Genomic DNA, 21,102 nt, shown 5'->3' on the forward strand with positions numbered 1-21,102 from the left:
TTGATGCTTCTTAAGAGCAGTGCTTCACGTCAGTGATGCTGTGTGCTTAATACAGATGGACATGAAATGCATTTTGGACTAAGCTAATTGGTTATCTATAGGCTTCCATCACTTGCTAGCTACTTTAACCTCATAGTGCAAAACTAAACAGGTTTAGACACCAAACATGTCTTGGCTGCTTGACTGCATTGGGGATAAAGTGAAAACCTAATTTATAGAGTTTAATAAGGCCTGTAACAACAGGGAAAACAGACTAGGACATACTGCTTTACATGAATAAGAATAAAACAAAGATAAGCTTATTCAACTGTTAAAAAGAGATACAAGTTCTTTTGTGGTGCACTCAGCTTAGAAGCCTATGCCCATAAATTATATTCCAGATACACTGATACCACTTTATCCCTCCGATACCAAAACCTGATCCTTACCAAGTACCGACAATCTAACTAGCCTTTAAACCCTGATATTTAAGCGAATGCAATTTTTTAAATATTTTATTAGCAGTATATATATTGTTGCTGTCCAAAGAAAAACAATTATCTCCAAAATTTATAGGAGAGGGCATTCTATGTTTAATGTAAATTAATTTGCTGGAAATGTTACAGTCATCAGTAACAACGTCTATCAGTGCCAGCTGCTTTCAGTGGTTTTTTTGTCATGACGGAAGCATCAGGCCCTGACTACACCGCACCACAAAAGGGCTAGTGGGCTGCTATGCTAAAGTCATAAACCTAGGCTAAAAGCTACTGTTGGAACATGAAACCAGCAGTTCCTTCCATAGGTCTCTCTAATGTTTGCTGCCTCAGTAACAACCTAGACTAACCTTGAATAACTGTAAGTGACCCCACAGCGGGAGATGACAAATTGCTAAAAAAAGCCTGACTCAGCCATTCAGGGAAAGGGCTCCTGTTAGCATGTTTTGCATGGTTTGTAAATTACATTATGTGGCCTATTTGTGGTATACCATTGAAACTAATACCTGAGGAAGAACTCCAGCTGGTATATCACCCACTCCTATTGCCTCCCCTCGAAACACTGGTGCTACAAATTTTTCTATAAGCATTTTCACTACTGCTTGTTATCTCACACTGTTGACGTGTTTCTTGCTTTAGTTAAGTTCCATATACTTACTGTGTGAATGCATGCGTCATTCAGTAGGACGTGTGTATCAGATATTGCTTCAGGATATTCTCTATTGCCAATACTGATACTGTGTTTAAGTGCTAGTATTGGTGGTACTGATATGGTATCACTGCAACCCTAATTCTAAGAATAGAATTCAGGAACCAAAGGCCCAAGTAAAAACAGTGAGCTGAAATGTGGGGGAGCTCCAGAGATAGTAATGAATAGTCTAAAAATCACATCAATTTTGAAAATTGTCACTATTTGTAATTAGTTTCACATCCAAACGTTTGAGGTGTTTTTCCTGTCACCATCAACCCTGGCTTGCTTATTAGGGGACCATACCTGCATTTCTGTAAAGCTGACTTGTGACACTGTCTATTTTAAAACGTTTTACACAATGAAATGCCTTGAACTGAATTAAACATGAGCATAAGATTCCCTGGCAGGAATTTGAAAAGTCTGAGTGGAGAGTTATTACACTCAAAGGCACCAAAAACCATTACAAGTTCAGCGAAGCTAGGCTTTTCAAATAAATAACAAACTCCTCTATTAACAGTCTGTGAAATGTTCACGAATCAGTTTGGACCTCACAGGAAGGTCAATACAATATACTGCTCTGTTGATTTCCTGGAATGTGTGTGTGTGTGTGTGTGTGTGTGTGTGTGCGTGTGTGCGTGTGCAGTGCAGAGTCGCACACCTCCATTGCAGGCAGCCATTCATTCACAGTGTAGTGATAGTGTTCATAAAGGGGACAAAGGGAGCTCCATAAAAGATATGAGTTATTGGACAGCGCCATAAAGCATTTGCCCACTCGGAACAGAACAGGGGACAGGTGCCACAACTCATACCGGAGGCTGTGAGCAAAGGAGAGAAGTTGTCAATGAAGAAAAAGTAAGAAAGAAAGCTAGAGTGATAGCAAGCACGCAGGGGAGAGAGAGAGGTAATGCAGAGTCATCAGAAAGTGTGACGAGGCCAGGCGCCTCCATTCATTTGTGTGTCCTAGCGCCTCTGTGGCCTTTCGTGCGAGGGTGTACGTATGTGTTTGTGTTTGGTTTTGTACATTTTCAAGACAAAAACCAGAGGAAAAACAGTCTGTCAGGACCAACCAAACTGTCCTGACGTTTCTTTGTAATGTGCTGTGTAATACTTATGGGGGGCATATCTGTGCTGTTCTAACAAAACCTTGTATCTCCAAAACAAGGCAAAACAATACAAGCAGAAATGGCTATTTTGATCTTGGCAGTCATTTGTCAGATTGAAAAAAAAAATGCTTATTATCTATAACATCTACAGTGCCCTCCACAAATACTGACACCCCTGGTAAACATGAGCAAAACAGGCTGTAAAAAACACTCTTTATTGCTGATCCTTTTGATCTTTTATTCAACATATTAATAAACATCTAACCTTTATTTGAAGTACAATGATTGAAAAAAATCCTACATTTTATCAAGAAATAAATATTTTTCTCAAATCTATGTGTGCCACAGTTATTGGCACCATAATGATTAATGAGACTGGAGAACACATGGGAAAAGGATCTGAGACTATCCCTCCATACAGAACCTCTCCAGATCCTTCAGATTCTGAGGTCCACACTGTGGACTCTCCTCTTCAGCATCTGACAGGTTTTCTATGAGGTTTAGGTCAGGAGACTGGGTCGGTCATGACAAAACCTTAATTCTGTGGTCAGTTAATAATTTTTGTGTTGATTTCAGGCATGTTTTGGATCATAGTCCTGCTAGAAGATCCAAACTATGACCCAGTTTGAGCTTCCTGACTGACAAATTCGGATACCATGTATCCGAATAAATTGTCCAGGGCCTTTGGAAGAAAAACAGCCCCACAGCATCACAGATCCACCACCATACTTTACAGTGAGGATGGGGTACTTTTCTGCATGGCTATCTTTGTGTCCACATCAAAGTCACCTCTGGTGTTTGTTACCAAAAACCTCTATTTTGGTCTCATCTGACCATAAAACACGCTCCCACTGAAAGTTCCAGTAACGTTTGGCAAACTGTAGGAGCTTAAGTTTGTTGGACTTTGACAGCAGAGACTTTCTTCTGACAACCCCCCCAAACAACTTGTGCTTCTATAGGTGGTGTTTGAGTGTGACCTCACTATGTGTGGGGTCAGTATAGACATACGTCCTCTTCCCGGCAGATTCTTAACATCTCCAGTTGTTTTAAACTTTTTAATTATTGACCTGATTTTGGAAATGGGCATTTTCAACTATTTAGCCATTTCCTGATTTGTGCTGCTCAACCAACTTTTGTCGCCCATCATTACTGTATTCTCTGGTCTTTTTCATAATGATGGATGACTTGAGGGAATTTGGCCTGTGTTTTATTTCATATATATTTCCCAGTGAATCAGGAAGTCATGGCTGACCGTGTTCCTAATCCCTCAGGTGAACTTTAAAAACATAAAATATGAATGGGAATATACTTCAGTTAGATTTCACTTTTACATATTTGTTGCCAACAACTGTAGCACACAGATTTAAGAAAAATATTTATTTCATGACAAGATTTAGTTTTTTCTTTCAATCATTAAACCTTAAATAAAGGTTAGATTTTTGCTAACATTTTGAAGGAAAGATCAAAAGAATAACAATTTTTTGAATATTCTTTGAATATTTTGCTCATGATTACCAGGAGTGCCAATATTTGCAGAGGGCACTGTACAATATCTATGTCTCCTCTTAAATTGTAATCATATCATGTCAAAACTCACCAGAAATATATTTATTTCAGTGTGTTTAATCAATTGCTGTCCACTCAGATATGTATTTTCAAAATGTGAGCAACTTTAATGAAAGCTCACAACATGCATAACCATACTTTTTTTGCAAAACTCTAATCTAGTCTTCCCAATGGATGTGGATATAAAGAGGATTTCCTTTACCAGGGGAAGAATTAGTCTTTTAATCTTTATAAGAATATCACAAACAGTTTATCTGGCCACACCTAATGATTTTGCCATCTCTCTGATGGGTTGTGTAATAATGAATGAATAACACATCCATCTAGCCATGGAACAGATGAGCAGCAAACTGTCCAATTACATTTGAGCCCCTAAAAATTGGGGGCTTTGTATAAAAATGGTTGTAAATCCTACACTGTTCATCCAATTTGGATGAAAATACCCTCAAATTAAAGGTTGAAAATCTGCACTTTGATTATTTAATTTTCAATATGTTTCAACAGACAGCTAAAACAACTATAACTTTGTCAATGTTCAAATATTTATGGACCTGACTATATGAAAAGCTTGTTTCCTGCAGATTCTTAATAGAACATTCATCTTCACATTCATGTCCATTTACTTTGTCCATTTACTTTTGTACACTATTCATACAAATGGTGCATGTTTTCTAAGACCTCAATGGTTAACGCAGTTCTGAAGCTTCTAGAATTCCTGCATTTATGAAATTTTACACGTTTATTCCTAACCTTATTCCGAAGGATGGTACAGAAGAATTTCCTAATCTATTGCTCATAGCTGAATTCATGCTAGATTATATTAAAAGCATTATAACAGTGCATACTGATTTCTTGACTAAAGAATACAACAATGAGAATTTACTCAACTGTTCTGTACAGTCCTTTCTCTGGAGTGTCTCCACAATTAAATAAACATTTTCGTTCTAACATCACTCAAAGGCTTTTTTAAATATGCAAATATATATGCACATTTAAGTAGATAACATTTCTAAATAAAATCCTAAATGATAAACATCCAATACAAAAAATACAGTAAACAGTAGCAGGAAGCAACAGGTAAAAATTTACTGTGAAATGAATTACTGTTTCAATAAAATACTCCATTCACCTGTAGCGTCTTGCCTTAATGTAATTTGATGTCACTCTGGACTATTTCTATTGGTCCATTTGTCATAACATTTTCATAAAGGGCCATTGCTTGCTCCACAGACATAAAAAAATAAAAACATATAAAAGGCGATACATGGTTTTGATATATTGGTGACAATAGGTATGATGTATGACCCAACATCTTGACATTGTATAAAAACACATTATGTGTGTGTGCATGTGTGTGTGTGAGAGGGGGAGAGGCTACAGCAAATCCCCACCAGCAGAGCAGAAAAGCCAAGCAGGATTAGCTCTGCCCCCAAAGTAGAGATCCCCCATTAATCCCCTTTGTGTTCTGATGCCCCATTGGCTCCAACATATTTGCTAGAAATTGAGTTTTGTTTAAATATATATTAACTCTCTGTGATCAACCCATGTCTTTATAAAAAGCTCATAAGCAGCATATAGTAACTGTCAAAGTTATTTAGGAAGTGACACTGAGCTCATGGTTTCAGCTTTCAGTCATCAGCAGTTTGAACAGGTGAAACCAGTCCAAGAAGAATTCCATTTCACCTCCAGTGACTCCAGCTCCTGTGTACTTTACTTTTAACCTTACAGCCACGAACAGCCTCTATAATAGATGGTTGTGATTTTGGACCATATGATTTTTTCATGTTCAGGTTGAATGACTGAAGGTGATAAATATATTCTGATGAAGCTTATTTTGTCCACTTATATAGCTAGAACGTAAAGCACTGCTGTTAAATGAAAAAAAAAACACTTTCTTTAGGGTCAAATTAGATTAAATAAAACAAATTGATATGTTAATTGTGATGATCTACACAAACTAAAAAAGTAGCTAACAACACCAAGTAGATCCTTAAAGTGATAGTTTGGCAAAAAATCTCATTTACACAGTTTTCTTCTAATCCCAAATGTAGCAGACTAACCAAAACGTTCAGTGTCTAAAATTTGATTCTTTGCACTGGAGCTACGAGGCTAATGCAGCTTACTTTCACTGAGATTCTTTATTTGAAATTCCTGTGTAATTACATTGCTGAGTCACTCAAAGTAGTATAATGTGAAGCGCATCATTTTAGAGAAACTTGTCTGGTCAGAATGTGTGATAGGAACACATCTCTACAAGTTACCTTACAGAAAGCTAATATGGAGATGAATACACTGCCTGATGCAAGAGACATTTTCTGAGACATTTTTGATTTTAAGATAAGATTTTGGACCAAAATCCATTCATGGTGGTACATTCAGGGTATTATAAGGCAAAAGAGTCCATGAAGAAGACTTTTCACTTTTCAGATTTACCACTATTTTAACATTATCAGCATTTGCTAAAAAAACACAGAAGACACATGCAGGTTTACTGGTTATTTTGGATAGCAAATGAAAAAAATATAGATACTGCATTGCAACCCTTGGTTGCTATCACCACCACTGTAAAGACACCAGTGTTCGGAAGGTTTTCTACAATGCATCATTTCACATCGGACCACTCTGAAAGACTTTGTTTGAATTCATCTTTGAAGAGAGCAAGCGTCTATCAGCCAGGACCACACAAACAACAAGCCTACATATCTACTACTTATCACTGAATATATACACATCTAAGCAGTTTTTCTTGGTGTTAAGGGGGCTGTCTATGAAATATGTCCTTGAGTGGAGTGTAGGGGGTTACCTGGACGACAGGCCCTCCAGGGCTTTGTTGAGACACTGCGGAGTGTTGTCAGAGGACGGTGGCACGTCTGGAGTGTCTGCTTTACAGTCGCCCTCCAAGTCTCCTTCGCCTTCACTGGGCAGCCCCAGCCTGTCCTCTCCATCTGCTTCCTATACAGCACACGTGACAGAGAGAGTGGCACAAACACACACAGGTCAGCCATTCGTTTTTAACTGTACAGGCAAGCGGCCAAAACACAGTATCAACAGTGGACTTAGCCAGGGTCACTGTGCCACTACACAGCAACAGTAGTACTTACCTACAGTCAGATGTGTGCAGCAGGGCTGCATAAAATATAATTTGTCCGGCATAGTTGTGACATCAGCCTTCGCAATACTGATATTGCAGGAGTCTGCAACATGCTAATGGGCCTCCAACCAATCTCTGAATGTTTTATTTAGAGATATGGGAATCATATCACTATCAACACATATTTGCTTAAAAAATATCAGAATCAGATGTTTACATTTGACCTGTATTTCAATATTGGACTATGCAATGACTGTATTCTGTCAGTATTTTATTCATTTTACTGCATTTGTAACCTTATACAAATAAATGTTCTATTTCTCTGTAATGGTAATCTAGGTAGAAGGCATCCCAATTTCTACACTTTATAAATGTGAATGTATCGGCAGACACATAAATAAATAATATTGGATATTGGCATTAGTCCACAACTCCCATACTAGTAGTTTTATTGTGTGCTGTCACATATGTTCTTTGGGTGTTTGGATGAATCAAAGCATTCACATGATTCAACAAACATAAATAATATTGGCCAATAAAAATGCAGGCCAATGCTTAACCACACCACATCAAGGGTTCATTATATTCAAATATATTGGCAATTGCAATATGGTATTTTGCACACTGCTAGAGTGATAATGGGGAATAATTCTGTATCTTAAGGCATTTTTGACCCCCCCCCCATAATCATTTTGCTATAGTGTGTAGGATGTCACACAGTCATTCAAGGACAAAATAAGCCAGAGTAACTCGATAAAATCCACTGGTGCTGCAGCAGTTACTGCCATTATGGTCAGCTGTTACCGGCCTTCTACTACAGCACTGCAGGGCCTGTATGGAAATCACAGCAGACAATGGATTTACCTGTCAATAAGTCACAGCCAAAGCAATGGAGCCAGACTTGGATGACTGGATATCAGAGTGCAAAAGCCAGGCAAATAGTAGTCAAATTCAGGCCAGACAGAAAATTTCTCCCATTTAAAAAGTGCAACACATAAGCTGGCGCAGTACAGTAGGGCGAAGTTCAGGTCGGCTTTGGGCTGGATCGAGGAGCGGTCAGCTACTCCTGTTTCACTCTACTTGGCCAGCGCTTGTGCAGCAATGAGCCAAAGAATAGAACAGAATGCAGTGGAACACTAAAGGAGAGGAAAGTGGCTAGCAGGAGCAACTATACTGGAAGTGCCTGCACAATGAAGAGTGGTGTTTCATCAGAACAAAGAGTTGAGTACTTGACTTCACAACTGAGAAGTCTCAAGGCAGCATGAAAGATCAGTTCTGGAGTTAATGGATCAGCACTGGCTATATTAAGCGTGATCAAATTCCAATAACTTATGTTCATGATCTTAAAGATCGGTATTGGAGCCGGTCCAGGCACATTTTAACTGGTATGGCCTACATCAATCAAACTCTCTACATCAATCATAATTCAGACGACCAGTATCAGAGCCAATCAAAGTGTATTTAATGGATTAGCATCAACTATAGTAATCCAATCTAGGGCTATTTTTGCCCTCTATTTACGCCACTGTTTTGTGGAAGACAGATTTTCTGAAATTAACAAGCAGTTTGAATGTCTGCAGTGTGGAACAAGTCTAAAACAGAAGAAGAAGACAGCCCAACAGTCTTCTGACTGTCAGTCACCTTTTATCGAAATCCAGTTAAACAAAGGTAAAATGTTACACCATAACAACACATTCAAAGCTAAGAGAAAGGAGTAAGATACTTTGTGCATGTAATAGCACCATGAAACATGAAAGTACTGTATTCAAGACAACAAGAAAGAAGCAAGGAGCAATTTTATTGCAGCATTTTAAAGAAACATGCCACCTGCCTAAAACGATCTACAAAAATATAGTACAAATGTTGGATTGGACTCTTAGCAGATACTACACGATATCAGATATCAGTAATGGACTTAATCCAGGATTAAGCCAGCAGTATACTTCAAATGATGAAAGAACTAAACGAAAAAGCACTACTGCCAAACAAGCTGTCATAAGTATACTTAAAAAAGAACTCTGTCTACATCTCAGCTCCCGTAAGTCTCGGTGCAGTGACAAAGGAAACATATGACATCTTGTGGATGAGTCACAGTCAGGGGGAGGTCTCGATTTCATAATTAGGAGTTCTGCTCAGCAAGCTAACAAACTCAAACAACCACATCATTTTAGACTGAAAGATGTCGTTTTGCTTCAAAACTCTGAGGGCAAAAAAACCTTCAACACCATGAATTCTGGTCAATAGCTCTGTAACTTCACAAACAGTCATGGAAAGATTGCAAAATAAAAGCAATCACAATCGCTGTGTTCGGAACGGCTCAATCATGATTCCGAATGTACCTACAGTGTTTTCATCAAGGATGAGACGAATCACGAAATAGACACGGTTGACTCTTTACTGAAGTTATCACAATGAGTACATTCTGTGAGGTGTCTGTTCACGGTTGCAATGCTAAATTGCAACTAATTTGTAATCCCTCACCATGAAGCTGGAGTTTGTGGATCACGTCCTACAAAGTTAAGACCATAATTGTCTCATTAATCTGCAATAAATCTGTAATCTGGATTTAGCCCTTGGACAGACATTCTACCACTGTGGCCCTTCACACTAACCAACAAAAACAATTACAATACGCTTGAGAGCACATATGCAATTAATTATAGTACGAATGCTTATGAGAACTTTCTCCACCTTACTCAATACAGGATACAGGAACAGCTTTCCACAGCGTATGTATTATAAAACAGAGGTACTGCAGCCACAGCAAACACACCAGGCTACACCCTGATAAGGAAAAAGTAACTTGTCATAAGCATTTTTAAACAGCATATTTGCTTGACAAACCAGAAGAAGGATCTGTAGAAGCTGACCTGCAGAATTTTCCATCTGCAGTGTGTTACATCACATGACCTGTCAGGTCAAGTTAGAAACAGCCAAATTAAAACAGCAGAGTTCAGTGGATTTTTCTATGGCAAAGTCAAATATGTTTCAGTGAGCTGAAATGAAATATGATGTTATCATTTATCATCATAAATTATGTCATGGTTCAGTTTTCAGAATATATGATGTGTATCATTGGAAAAACTCTATGTATCATTAAAAGACATTTTATTTCATTCTCGAGAGCTTCTTAACAGCCAGTAACTGCATAAACTGAATAGTAACAACTAGCTTAGAGGACATCAGCCCATGATAATATTTTGCTGTTTTATTTTATTTAAGTATTAGATTTTTCCTCTTGTCATATAGTTTTTCAAAGGCTTTTTGTGGTGCTACTACTTTTCTGGTTTTTATTTTCAATAATGAAATATATTGTAGTATATATATAGTATAGTAATACATAGTATTGTGATATTGTTACTGTATCGCCCACCCTTGCATGTGCCTCCCACCTTTCTCCTCATTTTGGCCCTGCATTTTGGCTAAGAAATGGAGGAACTGTTGTTTTGAAATCAGGATGTTTGCCATGTTTTCACAGGACATTCAGGTCTATTTTTGAAGCCTCAAAATTATTCCAAATAGGAACAAATCACCCAAGCACTGGTTTGGTTGGTCTCCTCGCCATGCCTCCCAATACCCATCCTGTTTCCCGGGATTATTATTGCCCTTTTTGTGCACTTCTCAATGAAAGAGGTGCTAAATATGGGCACAAGCCAACAAGATGAAAATGGTCTAAAATTAGCAAGAGAGTCAAAGTCTTCCATCCTTGGCTTTAATAAGCAACCGTGAAGAGGTAATTGGGAGCAAGCTCAGTTGAGAAGAGGAGTCGCTCAAGTCTGAAACTTCAGATTAATGCTTGTAAGGGAAGACCTTTCTGCTAACTTTTTAATGAGGGGACGCTAATGCCTGCAGACGCTTCAGTGGAAATGTTCTAAGCCTGAGTCCTGAGTACTTTAAACATGCTGACTTTTGCCACAGCAGCATTCATACAGATTCAGCAGGCCATTTATAAATAAAATGTGATGTAAGAGATGTGAAGGAACTAAATTAGCATCTTACTTGCTCATGCTTTCAGAAGGCATGATTTCAGTATGCAGAAGGTTAAAACACTCTAAAATAGGCCTGGACAACAAAGGCTAGAATGATAATCATGATTATTTTGCTCAACACTGAAATGAACATCACTTAGCACAATTATTTAGTCTATTCAGGAACAAGATTTATCTCACCAAACTTTTTCAAGTTTAAACAGATTTTTTTACTGAGCTTTACTATTTTCAATCATCAGGAAACAGCTGTTCACATTGTACATTAGTATGTCAAACATATAGGCTAAATATAAGCAGAGTTAGAGTAAATACATAAATAAATATGCCAGAAGAGTACACAACTCTGTATACAATGTCGATCTAATGTAATGCATTGCTGTCCAAACAAAAATGATCTAATGCTCATCAATTTCTCAGTCAATTATTTTTAAATACCCGAGGAATCAAAAAAAATGCGGTGCTGGTGAAAGGAGACATAACCATAACTGCATTTTCTTTGCCGTCTCACATGTACGTTACTTGTGACTGTTTCTATCATCCAAAAAATTGTCACATCTTCCGCCACTTTTGCCCTTTTTCACCTTTTACGTCACATTAGCCACATTTACATGCAGCCTAATAGTCCATTAATAATCCGACTAATGGCTCAATCGGAACAGAATACGTCCATGTGTACACCTCAATTGGAATAGTCTAGTCCGATTGAGGCCATTCGGAATACAATCTATCCGACTGAACGAGGTGGGTAATCCTGTAAATAATCCATTAAATAGAAGAATAATAGCCATGTAAATGCCTGTATCTGATTACATTCCCAATCGGAACGTGTAAGTACGTTCTGCACATGTGCGTCACGTCATAGCGAAAGTTTAGAACGTTCAACGTGGCGGGAGCAGAAACTGGTCTGCAGAGGAGACGAAGTTTGCACTTCGTCTTGATCTGTAATCGGAATGTATTTAATCGGACTGGTAAAAATCTTTGCATGTAAACACAGCCATTGAGTCTTCATCCTTCATACCCACCATCACAGCTGTCATTTCATATACGGATGTCTCTGATGGACAAGTGTAAAACACCAATCAGCAGACCCTTTTTTTTGATGTTAACAAGCTTTCTGTGAGCTAACTGGACCCATCTCCCCTGGTTCCCCTTGGCTAAGCTAACAGGCTTCAGCAATTTTCAGAGAGGGTTCAATTTTTTACTGAAGGAGTCAACATCTAAACTGCAATATCCTAACAAAGAATATGTTACTTGAATGTCTCTCATGAGTTTCAAATGTCTGCATTTACTAGAGAGCTACAATAAATGCAAATATTAACCACTGTCAGCTTGATACTAACATAACATTGAAATTCTCATTAATGGGAAATTAGCAATGAAGTGGAGTCAAAACAAAACAAAAGCTACTTACAAAGTGAAGTTTAATGCCAAGGTTTTGGCATTAAACACTGCCATGTAATGACACGTTTGGCTGGTGCATGATTATGGATCAGTGATTGTATCTAACTCTTAGTGTAAACGAACATGTGATGTGCTTTGTTTGGTTTTATACTCCTTACCTCTTTCAGCCAGCATAGGCAACAAAATTTAACTGAAAAAAGCAACTCTTCTTTAAAGAGTAATTACACAGCCCTAATCTGATGCTTAAGTAGACTGTTATTCATTTTAGGTTTCACTGTAGAATACTTCACTGTAGATCAGCTGTGGACTGATACATACCACAGCCTCGCCCCAGTAACTTATTTTAAAGATATAAAGCTGCTTTTGTTGGCAGTAACAATAGTCGGCATGTGGTCTGTCTGGTAAAACAATATTTAGCAAGACTTCTACGCAGTGGTCCACAGAGCCCTGCCATAGTGCGTGTTGTAAAACTTCACTGAAACAGGACTTTTCTTTTTGGCAATTCTTTACTTTCGCAAAGGACATTTCAAGACAATAAACATCACACCATTAACACAATAATTTCAAAGAGAATGCCCAATAAATATTGATCTGAATTTCTTATGTCAAGTTTAAGCATTTAGAAAAGTAATCCATCATACTGAAACTGGACTCCACAAGTCTCCACCAGCCTTATCATCTGCCATCCTGTGAATGAGGCTAATAAGCAGGCTAGCCCTCTGATCAGCTGCTCCAGAAATGAGACTACGCTAATCCCCAGGCAGAAGGGGAACAACCCTAGAGGCCTTGTGCTATGCAAACTAACTCAACCCAAAGAGACTCAGGTAGTGCAATTCTAACCACAGTCTCCAGCCTACTCTGTTTCTCCACCTGAGCCAGTACAGGACTTTAGCAGCTAAAGAAGACAAAGGAGAACCTGCAAGATCAACACCTTTGAAGTAAAACCTGAGTTCAATTTCATCCTTTCGGGGGCTTTTCCACAGTGTGAGTGACAGATTGGCCCAGTTTTCACTGTCCCTTTTATACGCTTTGCAGAGGTGGCAGAAAAAAAATCGGAGGCTGATTAGGAATTCCTACGTGTGCAGCAAATACCAAAACAGACTTGCTTGCTGCTGGCAAGGACGGAAGTTAATGCAGCAGAATTCACTGCACAAGAAAACACACTGTCTTCAGTAATATGAATCTATATTACAGTAAAACACATACTCCCTACCCTCTCTGGTAAAGACTGTGAGATCACATGAGGCGCCGCATAACCAGTTTTTCTGAAGAAAACTGAAAAAGCAGGATAAGCCATAAAGGGAGAGTTGGTGACTAACTTTAAAACCGCACCCTATTAGTCATAAAGTGTGCTACGTAGGGTGTAAATTCCACTTGCTCATGTATTATGTAGTACACTCAGACTGCATGATAATCACAACTATTTTGCTCAATATTGAAATCATTGTTTCTCACAACTATAATTTTTATCACAACTGCTCAGCCAGGAACTAAACAGTTTTACTGCTGACATAGTAACATACTGGCCAATATCATCCAATGAGGAGAAAATAGTAAATACCTTGTATAGAACACAATTAGTCCTTATTAGCTTCAAACATGACACTTATTAGCTCATTAGCTTATTTGAAGAGGCAGTTATTGACACGAAAACCTACTGATTTCCCTCAGCTTTTCCTGAACGATAAAACATGTTTTCAAATATATTCCTCTGCATGCTGCAATGTTTGTGCAGTTGTCTTTTTTGGCTTTGTTTTTTACCTTCCCTGCAGGTAACTGGATATTCATTCGTGAGCTCTTGCGGATACTCGAATATCAAACTTAGAACACATATGCAATCTATACGGTATATGCCCAGTTCAAGATCTTTCCAAAATCATGCGCATTATTATTGAAGTTGAAGCTCTCCCCTTTACAGCCATAACAGCCTCCACTCTTCTGGGAAGGCTTTCCATATGATTCTGGAGTGTGTCTGTGGGAATGTGTGCCTATTTAGAAAAAAGGGCATTTGTGAGGTGTCCAGTTCTGTAAGTTTGTGTGATCTACCACTTCATGGCTGAGCTGTTGTTGCTCCTTGACCAGGGATGAATAACTCCAGTCCTGCAAGGCTGGTGTCCAGCACAGTTTGGTAATTTACCTACTCAAGCACACCTGATTACACTTATCTGTGAATTGCCAGGTTTAGTGGGTGTGTTTAGCAGGGGGACCACCAAACTGAACGCTGGATACAGATCCTCCAGGACCAGAGCCGTGCACCCCTGCTCCTAGACACTTCCATTTCATTCCATTTGATAGCATTTACAGTTGACTGGGGCAAATCCAGCAGGGCAGAAATGTCTCAAACTGACTTGTGGCAAAGATGGCATCCTATGACAGCGCAATGTTTAAAATCACTGAGATCTTTAGTGAAACTCATTCTACTGCCAATCTTCAGTGAGACTCATTCTACTGCCAATGTTTGTCTGTAGAGATTAGATGGATGGCTATGTGCTTGATTTTATGCCTGTGTTAGCAATGGGTGTGGCTGAAACACCTGATCTCAATAATTAGGAGGGGGGTCTACATACTTTTGGCCATATAGTGTAACTGCAAACATTATATTCTATAATGTATTACAGTGCAAAGCCTTTGCCATTTTATAAATGCCATGTATTACAGTGATTGCTATGGGTGGGCCAATCCATCAAGAAATTTTGATATTGCCGTGCACAACTGTGGCAATGTGTATTGTGGTGGATGGACATTCTATTAATTATACCACCTAAAACAACTGCACTGTTTGCACACCAAAGTTTGTAAGGGATCCATGCCATAAACAACTCCCTCCAGCACTCCTCCTGCCTCCCAACACAAGTGTTGTTCATAAGCTGTGCAACAACATGGTTACAGTCACCATTATTCGTCATCAATCAAATTTTGTTAAAATTATTGTGACAATACTAAATCATGAACCCAATCTTGGGCTGCGTATATCATTACACCCCTAATAATTTCTCTCCACTCCACACTGTGGGAAAATAACAGTAATGCTTTTCATGGCCAATTGTTTTACTGACATGGATGAAACAAGACACACATAAAACCCACAAGCTCAGTAAGGCCACAGTGGTCATCCCAGGTATTGTCGTCAAATGTACGTCACAAAATCTGGCGAATCAGTTGCAACTTTTTACTGTGTAGACTTTAAGCAAGCTAGAACTAAAATGGAACAACATCCCATTTCTTGCTTTGGTCTCAAACAAGAGAACCGAACTACAGATACAAATGCACCCTAAATCTTTGAATTAAAAGACTGGTCCTTAGTTACATTAGTTCAGTGTATCTTCTAAATGCTAATAGTTTGAGAGTAGGATTTCTGTTTTTTCTGCCAGAAACACAAACCTGTCAAAGCACTGATACCCAATGTCAGCCAATCCTCTAACTTCAGCTAAGTACTCCAACTGATCACAGTTTATCAACTGAGGGAGCCAAAACCAGGTGCTCACTGTATTTTAGAACAGGGGGCCATTTCAGATTCCGACAGAGACATCCAACACTGGGCTTGTCTGCTGTCCGAGCGTGGCCACCACAGGGAGGTCATCGTGGTACACTGAGCTCAGAGGGGAAGCTGACGCGGTAAACTGAGCAGAGTGCTGTTCGCGAATGCTCCACTGCCTCAACGGCTCAGCAGAGACAGGCTGCTGTTTCTGCATCTGCTAATAAGAGTAAAAGGACAAAATGCCCAGCAGGCTGTGAAGCTTCAGCTCCATTTGAGCTCACAATATTGAAAGCTTCCCCCAGCTCAGTCAATGATATATATATATATATATATATATATATATATATATATATATATATATATATATATATATATATATATATATATATATATATATAAGACCTGTTCATAAAAAAGCGCAGACACTGCTAACGGAATGATGTGGCTGACCTTGTGAAGATGCATCTGGCTGCAAAAGGGGAAAAAAACAAGTCTTGCCTATGAGGCAACAGCTTTGACTGCATAAGACTTATGTTTGCCTACAAAACAGTCCCACGATAAACATAAATTAGGCTGGTGGGTTCATGCTGGGCATGTTTCTTTTTATGTAGGTATTCAGGCTTGTTTTATGTAAAAAATGAAAAGGGTAAAAAATGAAAAATGAAACAGAGATGAACTGATGCACTGATTATGAACCCCAAAATCTGACTAACATGAAAAACCAGGCTACATATGTTTTATCCTAGGAATAATCTAACCTTTAAAATGAATCTTTCAATATTAGCCAATACCCAAAAAGTCAATAGCAGCATGTTAATAGCTTTAACATGAAAACTAGGCTCTTTACTTTGCTGTTAATGAAATGGGAAACAGCTCTAAAAGCCTATACTGTCAACAAAGATCTTTCTATAGACCTTGTCTGTAACCAGCAGACTAATGCTCAGACATATGACCATCCAGAAAATTTGAGTTAAGCTGTTTTGCTGAGATCTCTGTGTAGCATATCGATTTTACTAGACTTAATAAAAGGCCTTAGGCCAACATGCAAAAATGACATTACTGGCTCAAAAAATCAAGCAAATTCACCTAAACTGCCTTGTGGAAAAACAACAACTTATTCCCAGCTGTTTGCAGTTTGTTATTCATAACTACACGTTTGACTTAGCCTATTTATGACCAAATATTTGGATGACCTCAGCTACAGGGCAGTCTCTCACACACTGAAACAGGTCTTGAGAAACACTGTCTGTATGAAGTCTCTGCAACTGCACACTAACATTCAAAGACTAAGTCATTGATTTCTTTCGGGACTTTGCTGCTAATTCAGGGTCATCAACCATGAAAGAACTTTAGCATAGCTCATATCATACCTACAACATTCACAGATTTGAGGCTCCTAAATACTCACAAAAGCGTGTGCAGTAGTAGTTTAGACTTTTACAAGTTGATGGCTGGCTAGCAGTCACCAACAGAAGTAAGGAGTAGTTATATTAGTTCTATTTATTCTGATGCGTAATTCATTCTGGTGAATTTCAGTTGTCTCTCTAATCAGGTATATCGGAAAGGAAAGGAATTAGTTACTGGTCATGTCTGTGTTTAGTTTTGTCCTGCTCTGTTGTTGACAGCACCTGGACTGCCACTGCTCACCTTTTTTAGCTGAGGAATCCCAAAAAGAGAAGAGTAGCACCTAACTAGCTTAGGTTTTTCTGGCTTTATACTTCATTGAGATGTATACAGTCAACTAGAGTGGTTTGATGTTAAATGGTTCACTGTTGAGAAATTTACCAACTCTAATTTCTTTTCAGTGGAGGTGACTGGAACCAGGGGCTGCTATGTCTACAACACAATAATGCCATTTTTTTTATAATCCAAAATGACCACTGAATATACACGTGTCTTCTGAGTTTTTATATGTAATCTTGATAATGATAAAATAGTCTTAAAACTGAAAAGGTCACATGTATGTTTCTGCAATTAACAGATTAAAAAAAACGTTACAGGCCACAACTTTATGACTAAACTATTGTATAGCAATGCCTGATGCATCAGATCGCACATTCTTAACTATTTTACTAATAGTTTTTAATAGAGGCATTAAATGGTCCATATGTCTGGTTCCCTATCACCACCACTGTAAGTTTCTTTACAATGCTGCATTTCACATCAAACCACCCTGGATGACTTTGTTTACATCTACACCAATTAATTATACAGAGATGTTAAAAATAAATGCAGTTCCCTTTGAAGTTTCATGCTTTTTTCAACTTTTTCTTCAACTTGGGTCATTATTTAATCAAATAGCACCTTTTGTTTAAACATAGTTTTAGGCCACACTCTTGAAAAAAGATGGTATTTCGAGAGTGCTTTAGTAAAGACAATGATTCCATATAGGACCATGAACACTTAAAGAACTATGTGCATCCTTAAAGGGTTCTCTACATGGCCAATGGTTCTTTAGACTGATGGAGAATGTGTTGGATATTTTTGGAAAGCATTTCAAGCTTGTAACAGTTTTCAAAAAGGTTCTCTACAGAATCATATACAACACATTCTCCATCAATCCAAGAACCATTTTGTGATGCCAAGAACCCTTTGAGCATGCAAATGGATCTTTGAGTGTTTATGGCTCTATATAAACCCACTGTCTTTACTAAAGAACCCACGGAAGAACCATTTTTTAAGAGTGTACCCATCATACCTCATTTCAAAAAAGTCACCTAGTATTTTTTACTCACCTCCAAAAATCTAATAAACCCAAATGCAGATTAACCCAGAGGAAAAATGCCTTTCTTGAGATTGTCTCAAAAAAATAAAGCTAATCTTCATTATGAATTAATGTGGAATCACTGATTTCTGAATTCTTTCTCCTGAAATCCCCTTGGAAGGAAATTAAATTCAGCACTTCACTGTGAAGTTCTAGTGATGAATGGGGAAAAAGCAGTTCTCCTACACTGAACAACTGATTTGTGAGATGAGTCAGACACAAAAGAGTTAATCCATATGTGTGACAATACTTCGATCAAAATCGGATGTTTTTTCTTCAATACCCAAATTGAGAAACACTGACTCTGACTCTGATTTCAAACGGGACTTAGTCATGTCTAAAATATTTCTTTCTCCTGGGTAAGGCCCTTAAATATAACAAAAATGACACTATGGTGAGAAGGTCATAGAGCTAGAACAATGTCACTGCATCAGGAAAGACTGAAACAGCCTCCTAAAACTGTATTCTGCTTGTGGGCTGCTCATTTCACCACTTCAATGACAGATCCCTCTTCTCTTGGGTTAGACTGCACCTTGCATTAGCAAGCAAATTTGAGGCTAGCTGGTCTACTGACGCCTGACTCAGTTCAGCTCAACCTAAAAAAAATGCTCATGTTTAACTCAGCTGGTAAAATAACTCCAGCTAGTCAGCAGCAAGTCTCTTCGTACAATGTTTTTGTGTATGACAGGAGTCAAAACTAGCTAACATAACTACACTGAGCTAACTAGCTAAGCCTAGCTAACGTTACTGCTGAGGGGACTCAGCAATAATGTCGTTATGTCAAACGTCAACTTAGTATGAAAACGAGTCGGTAATAAGTTAGTTATTCGGTCATAAACAAGTTTATACATCTGTTTGTTTAATGTGAACAACGTGCCATAAAGTCAAAGCGACAAGCTAACGTTAGCTTGCTAATGTTAAAGCTCGTGCTGAATAGCTGACCAGTGAAGGGAGCAGCAGCCCAGTCGTCCACTTAGCAGCTCTCACCGGTCAGCTAGCTGGCTGGCTAGTTGTTTTTATCTGCCACTGACGAGTCTAGCCTACTTAGCTAGCAGGCTTAGATGACCGGCTGTAACGGCAGCGGACACCGAATCCAGTGTGAGTCTCCGTTAAGTTAACACAGGCGTTAAGGTTAAGGCTACCTTGTCGCTGATGTTCTCGGTGCTGTCCGGGTCCCCGCCTCCCGCTCCTCCGGCTCCTCGCTTCCTCAGCTCCGTCATTTTTCCTCGTTTTGGTTTCGCTCACAGGTGCATAGATAGCGTAGAACCGGGGAAGAAGGCTTTAGAAGAAGTGTCCGCTCTGGTAATCCGTTTTAACTGAACCTACAGCGGACCATCGGAGTGACAGTGAGCGAGCGAGGCTTTAGAGGATCCTGGTAATGCTGGAAAGCCTCTCGGCGCCAGTCACGAGAATAAAATGCGCGCATTTGTTTTCTGTCCGCAGGTGTTTGGGGGGTTTGTTTGTGTGGTGTCGGTGCTGTGGTGGGTTACCAGCCAGCCTGTCCCCTGTCCTGTCCTGTCCTGTCCTCTCTCTCTCTCTCTCTCTCTCCCCACACTGACTCAACATGAACAAACACTCCTCTCTCTCTCTCCTCTCTCTCTCTCCCCACACTGACTCAACATGAGCAAACACTCCTCTCTCCCTCTCCCTCTCTCTCTCTCTCTCTCTCTCTCTCTCTGACAGGCGCTATAGTCACACAAACTCGACTGGTTTATTCAGCCAATAGTAGTCAGTGTCTGCTGTTCGCTCAGTGGACTGTTTGAAAGTGTAAATTTTCCATGTTTAAGCTCTACAGTCGTGTCTCAGTGTCGTATTTTAACTGTGCTCTTCTTCTCTGCCCTGTGACGAGTCTGACGGAGCGCTCGCGCAGCCCAGCGGCCCTTCAGCTGATCCCCTGCTGACCGCTCGGTTCACCATCACTCACTAAGGGACCCTCAGCACCACACCGGTTACATTGATTGGTTCGATATTTGGCGAATTTCAGACGTAGTTAGCTACGTTTTTGTTGCCGTTTTCGACCACTTCTTACCCATTATTGTTTATCAGGCACAAAACATTGCTACTTTTAAATTGCAAGTTTTAGGTTAACATTTTATTAGCTCTCTTTTTGTTTAATTTCTTTTAGGAATTGTTTTATCATATCTTTTATGCATATTCTTTATATTCTAATTTTTCCGTTCACCTTACTTTTAATAAAACATCTTAATGTTCTTTTCCTTTTATGCTTTTGTTTTTTGCCGTATACTGTTTTATTTAAACTGTGCTTTATGCATGAAAGGTGCGATTTAAATAGCATATACATACATATACAAATATTATATATATATATATATATAATATATTTTGGTTCAATAATTTGGCAATATTTATTATTATCAATATTATCATTATTATTATCAACTGACGCGTAATGTACAGTTCTTACACAGTTCTGATGTATTATTACTGGATCTTTTACATTATGATTTCAATTTACAATTCCACCAAAATCAGACATTTAAATATTTATTAACTTTGCTTGAAAAAGAAAAACCCAGTTCAATCAT

General features: G+C 38.7%; 1 protein-coding gene across 1 annotated transcript in view; it reads right to left on the reverse strand.

Annotated features, from left to right (window-relative positions):
- Positions 1-20,154, reverse strand: part of cds1 (CDP-diacylglycerol synthase (phosphatidate cytidylyltransferase) 1) — a 38,242-nt gene extending 18,088 nt beyond the window's left edge. Inside the window, exons 1-2 of the mRNA XM_036597861.1 lie at positions 19,699-20,154; positions 6,637-6,785 (exon numbers count right to left, since the gene is read on the reverse strand). Of these exons, the coding sequence (XP_036453754.1) occupies positions 6,637-6,785; positions 19,699-19,776 (227 nt within the window). The 5' untranslated portion in view covers positions 19,777-20,154. The remainder of the gene's footprint in view (positions 1-6,636; positions 6,786-19,698) is intronic.
- Positions 20,155-21,102: the final 948 nt, after the last annotated feature.

This window comes from Colossoma macropomum, unplaced genomic scaffold (genome assembly GCF_904425465.1).
Source record: "Colossoma macropomum unplaced genomic scaffold, Colossoma_macropomum, whole genome shotgun sequence".
Taxonomy (NCBI): Eukaryota; Metazoa; Chordata; class Actinopteri; order Characiformes; family Serrasalmidae; genus Colossoma; species Colossoma macropomum.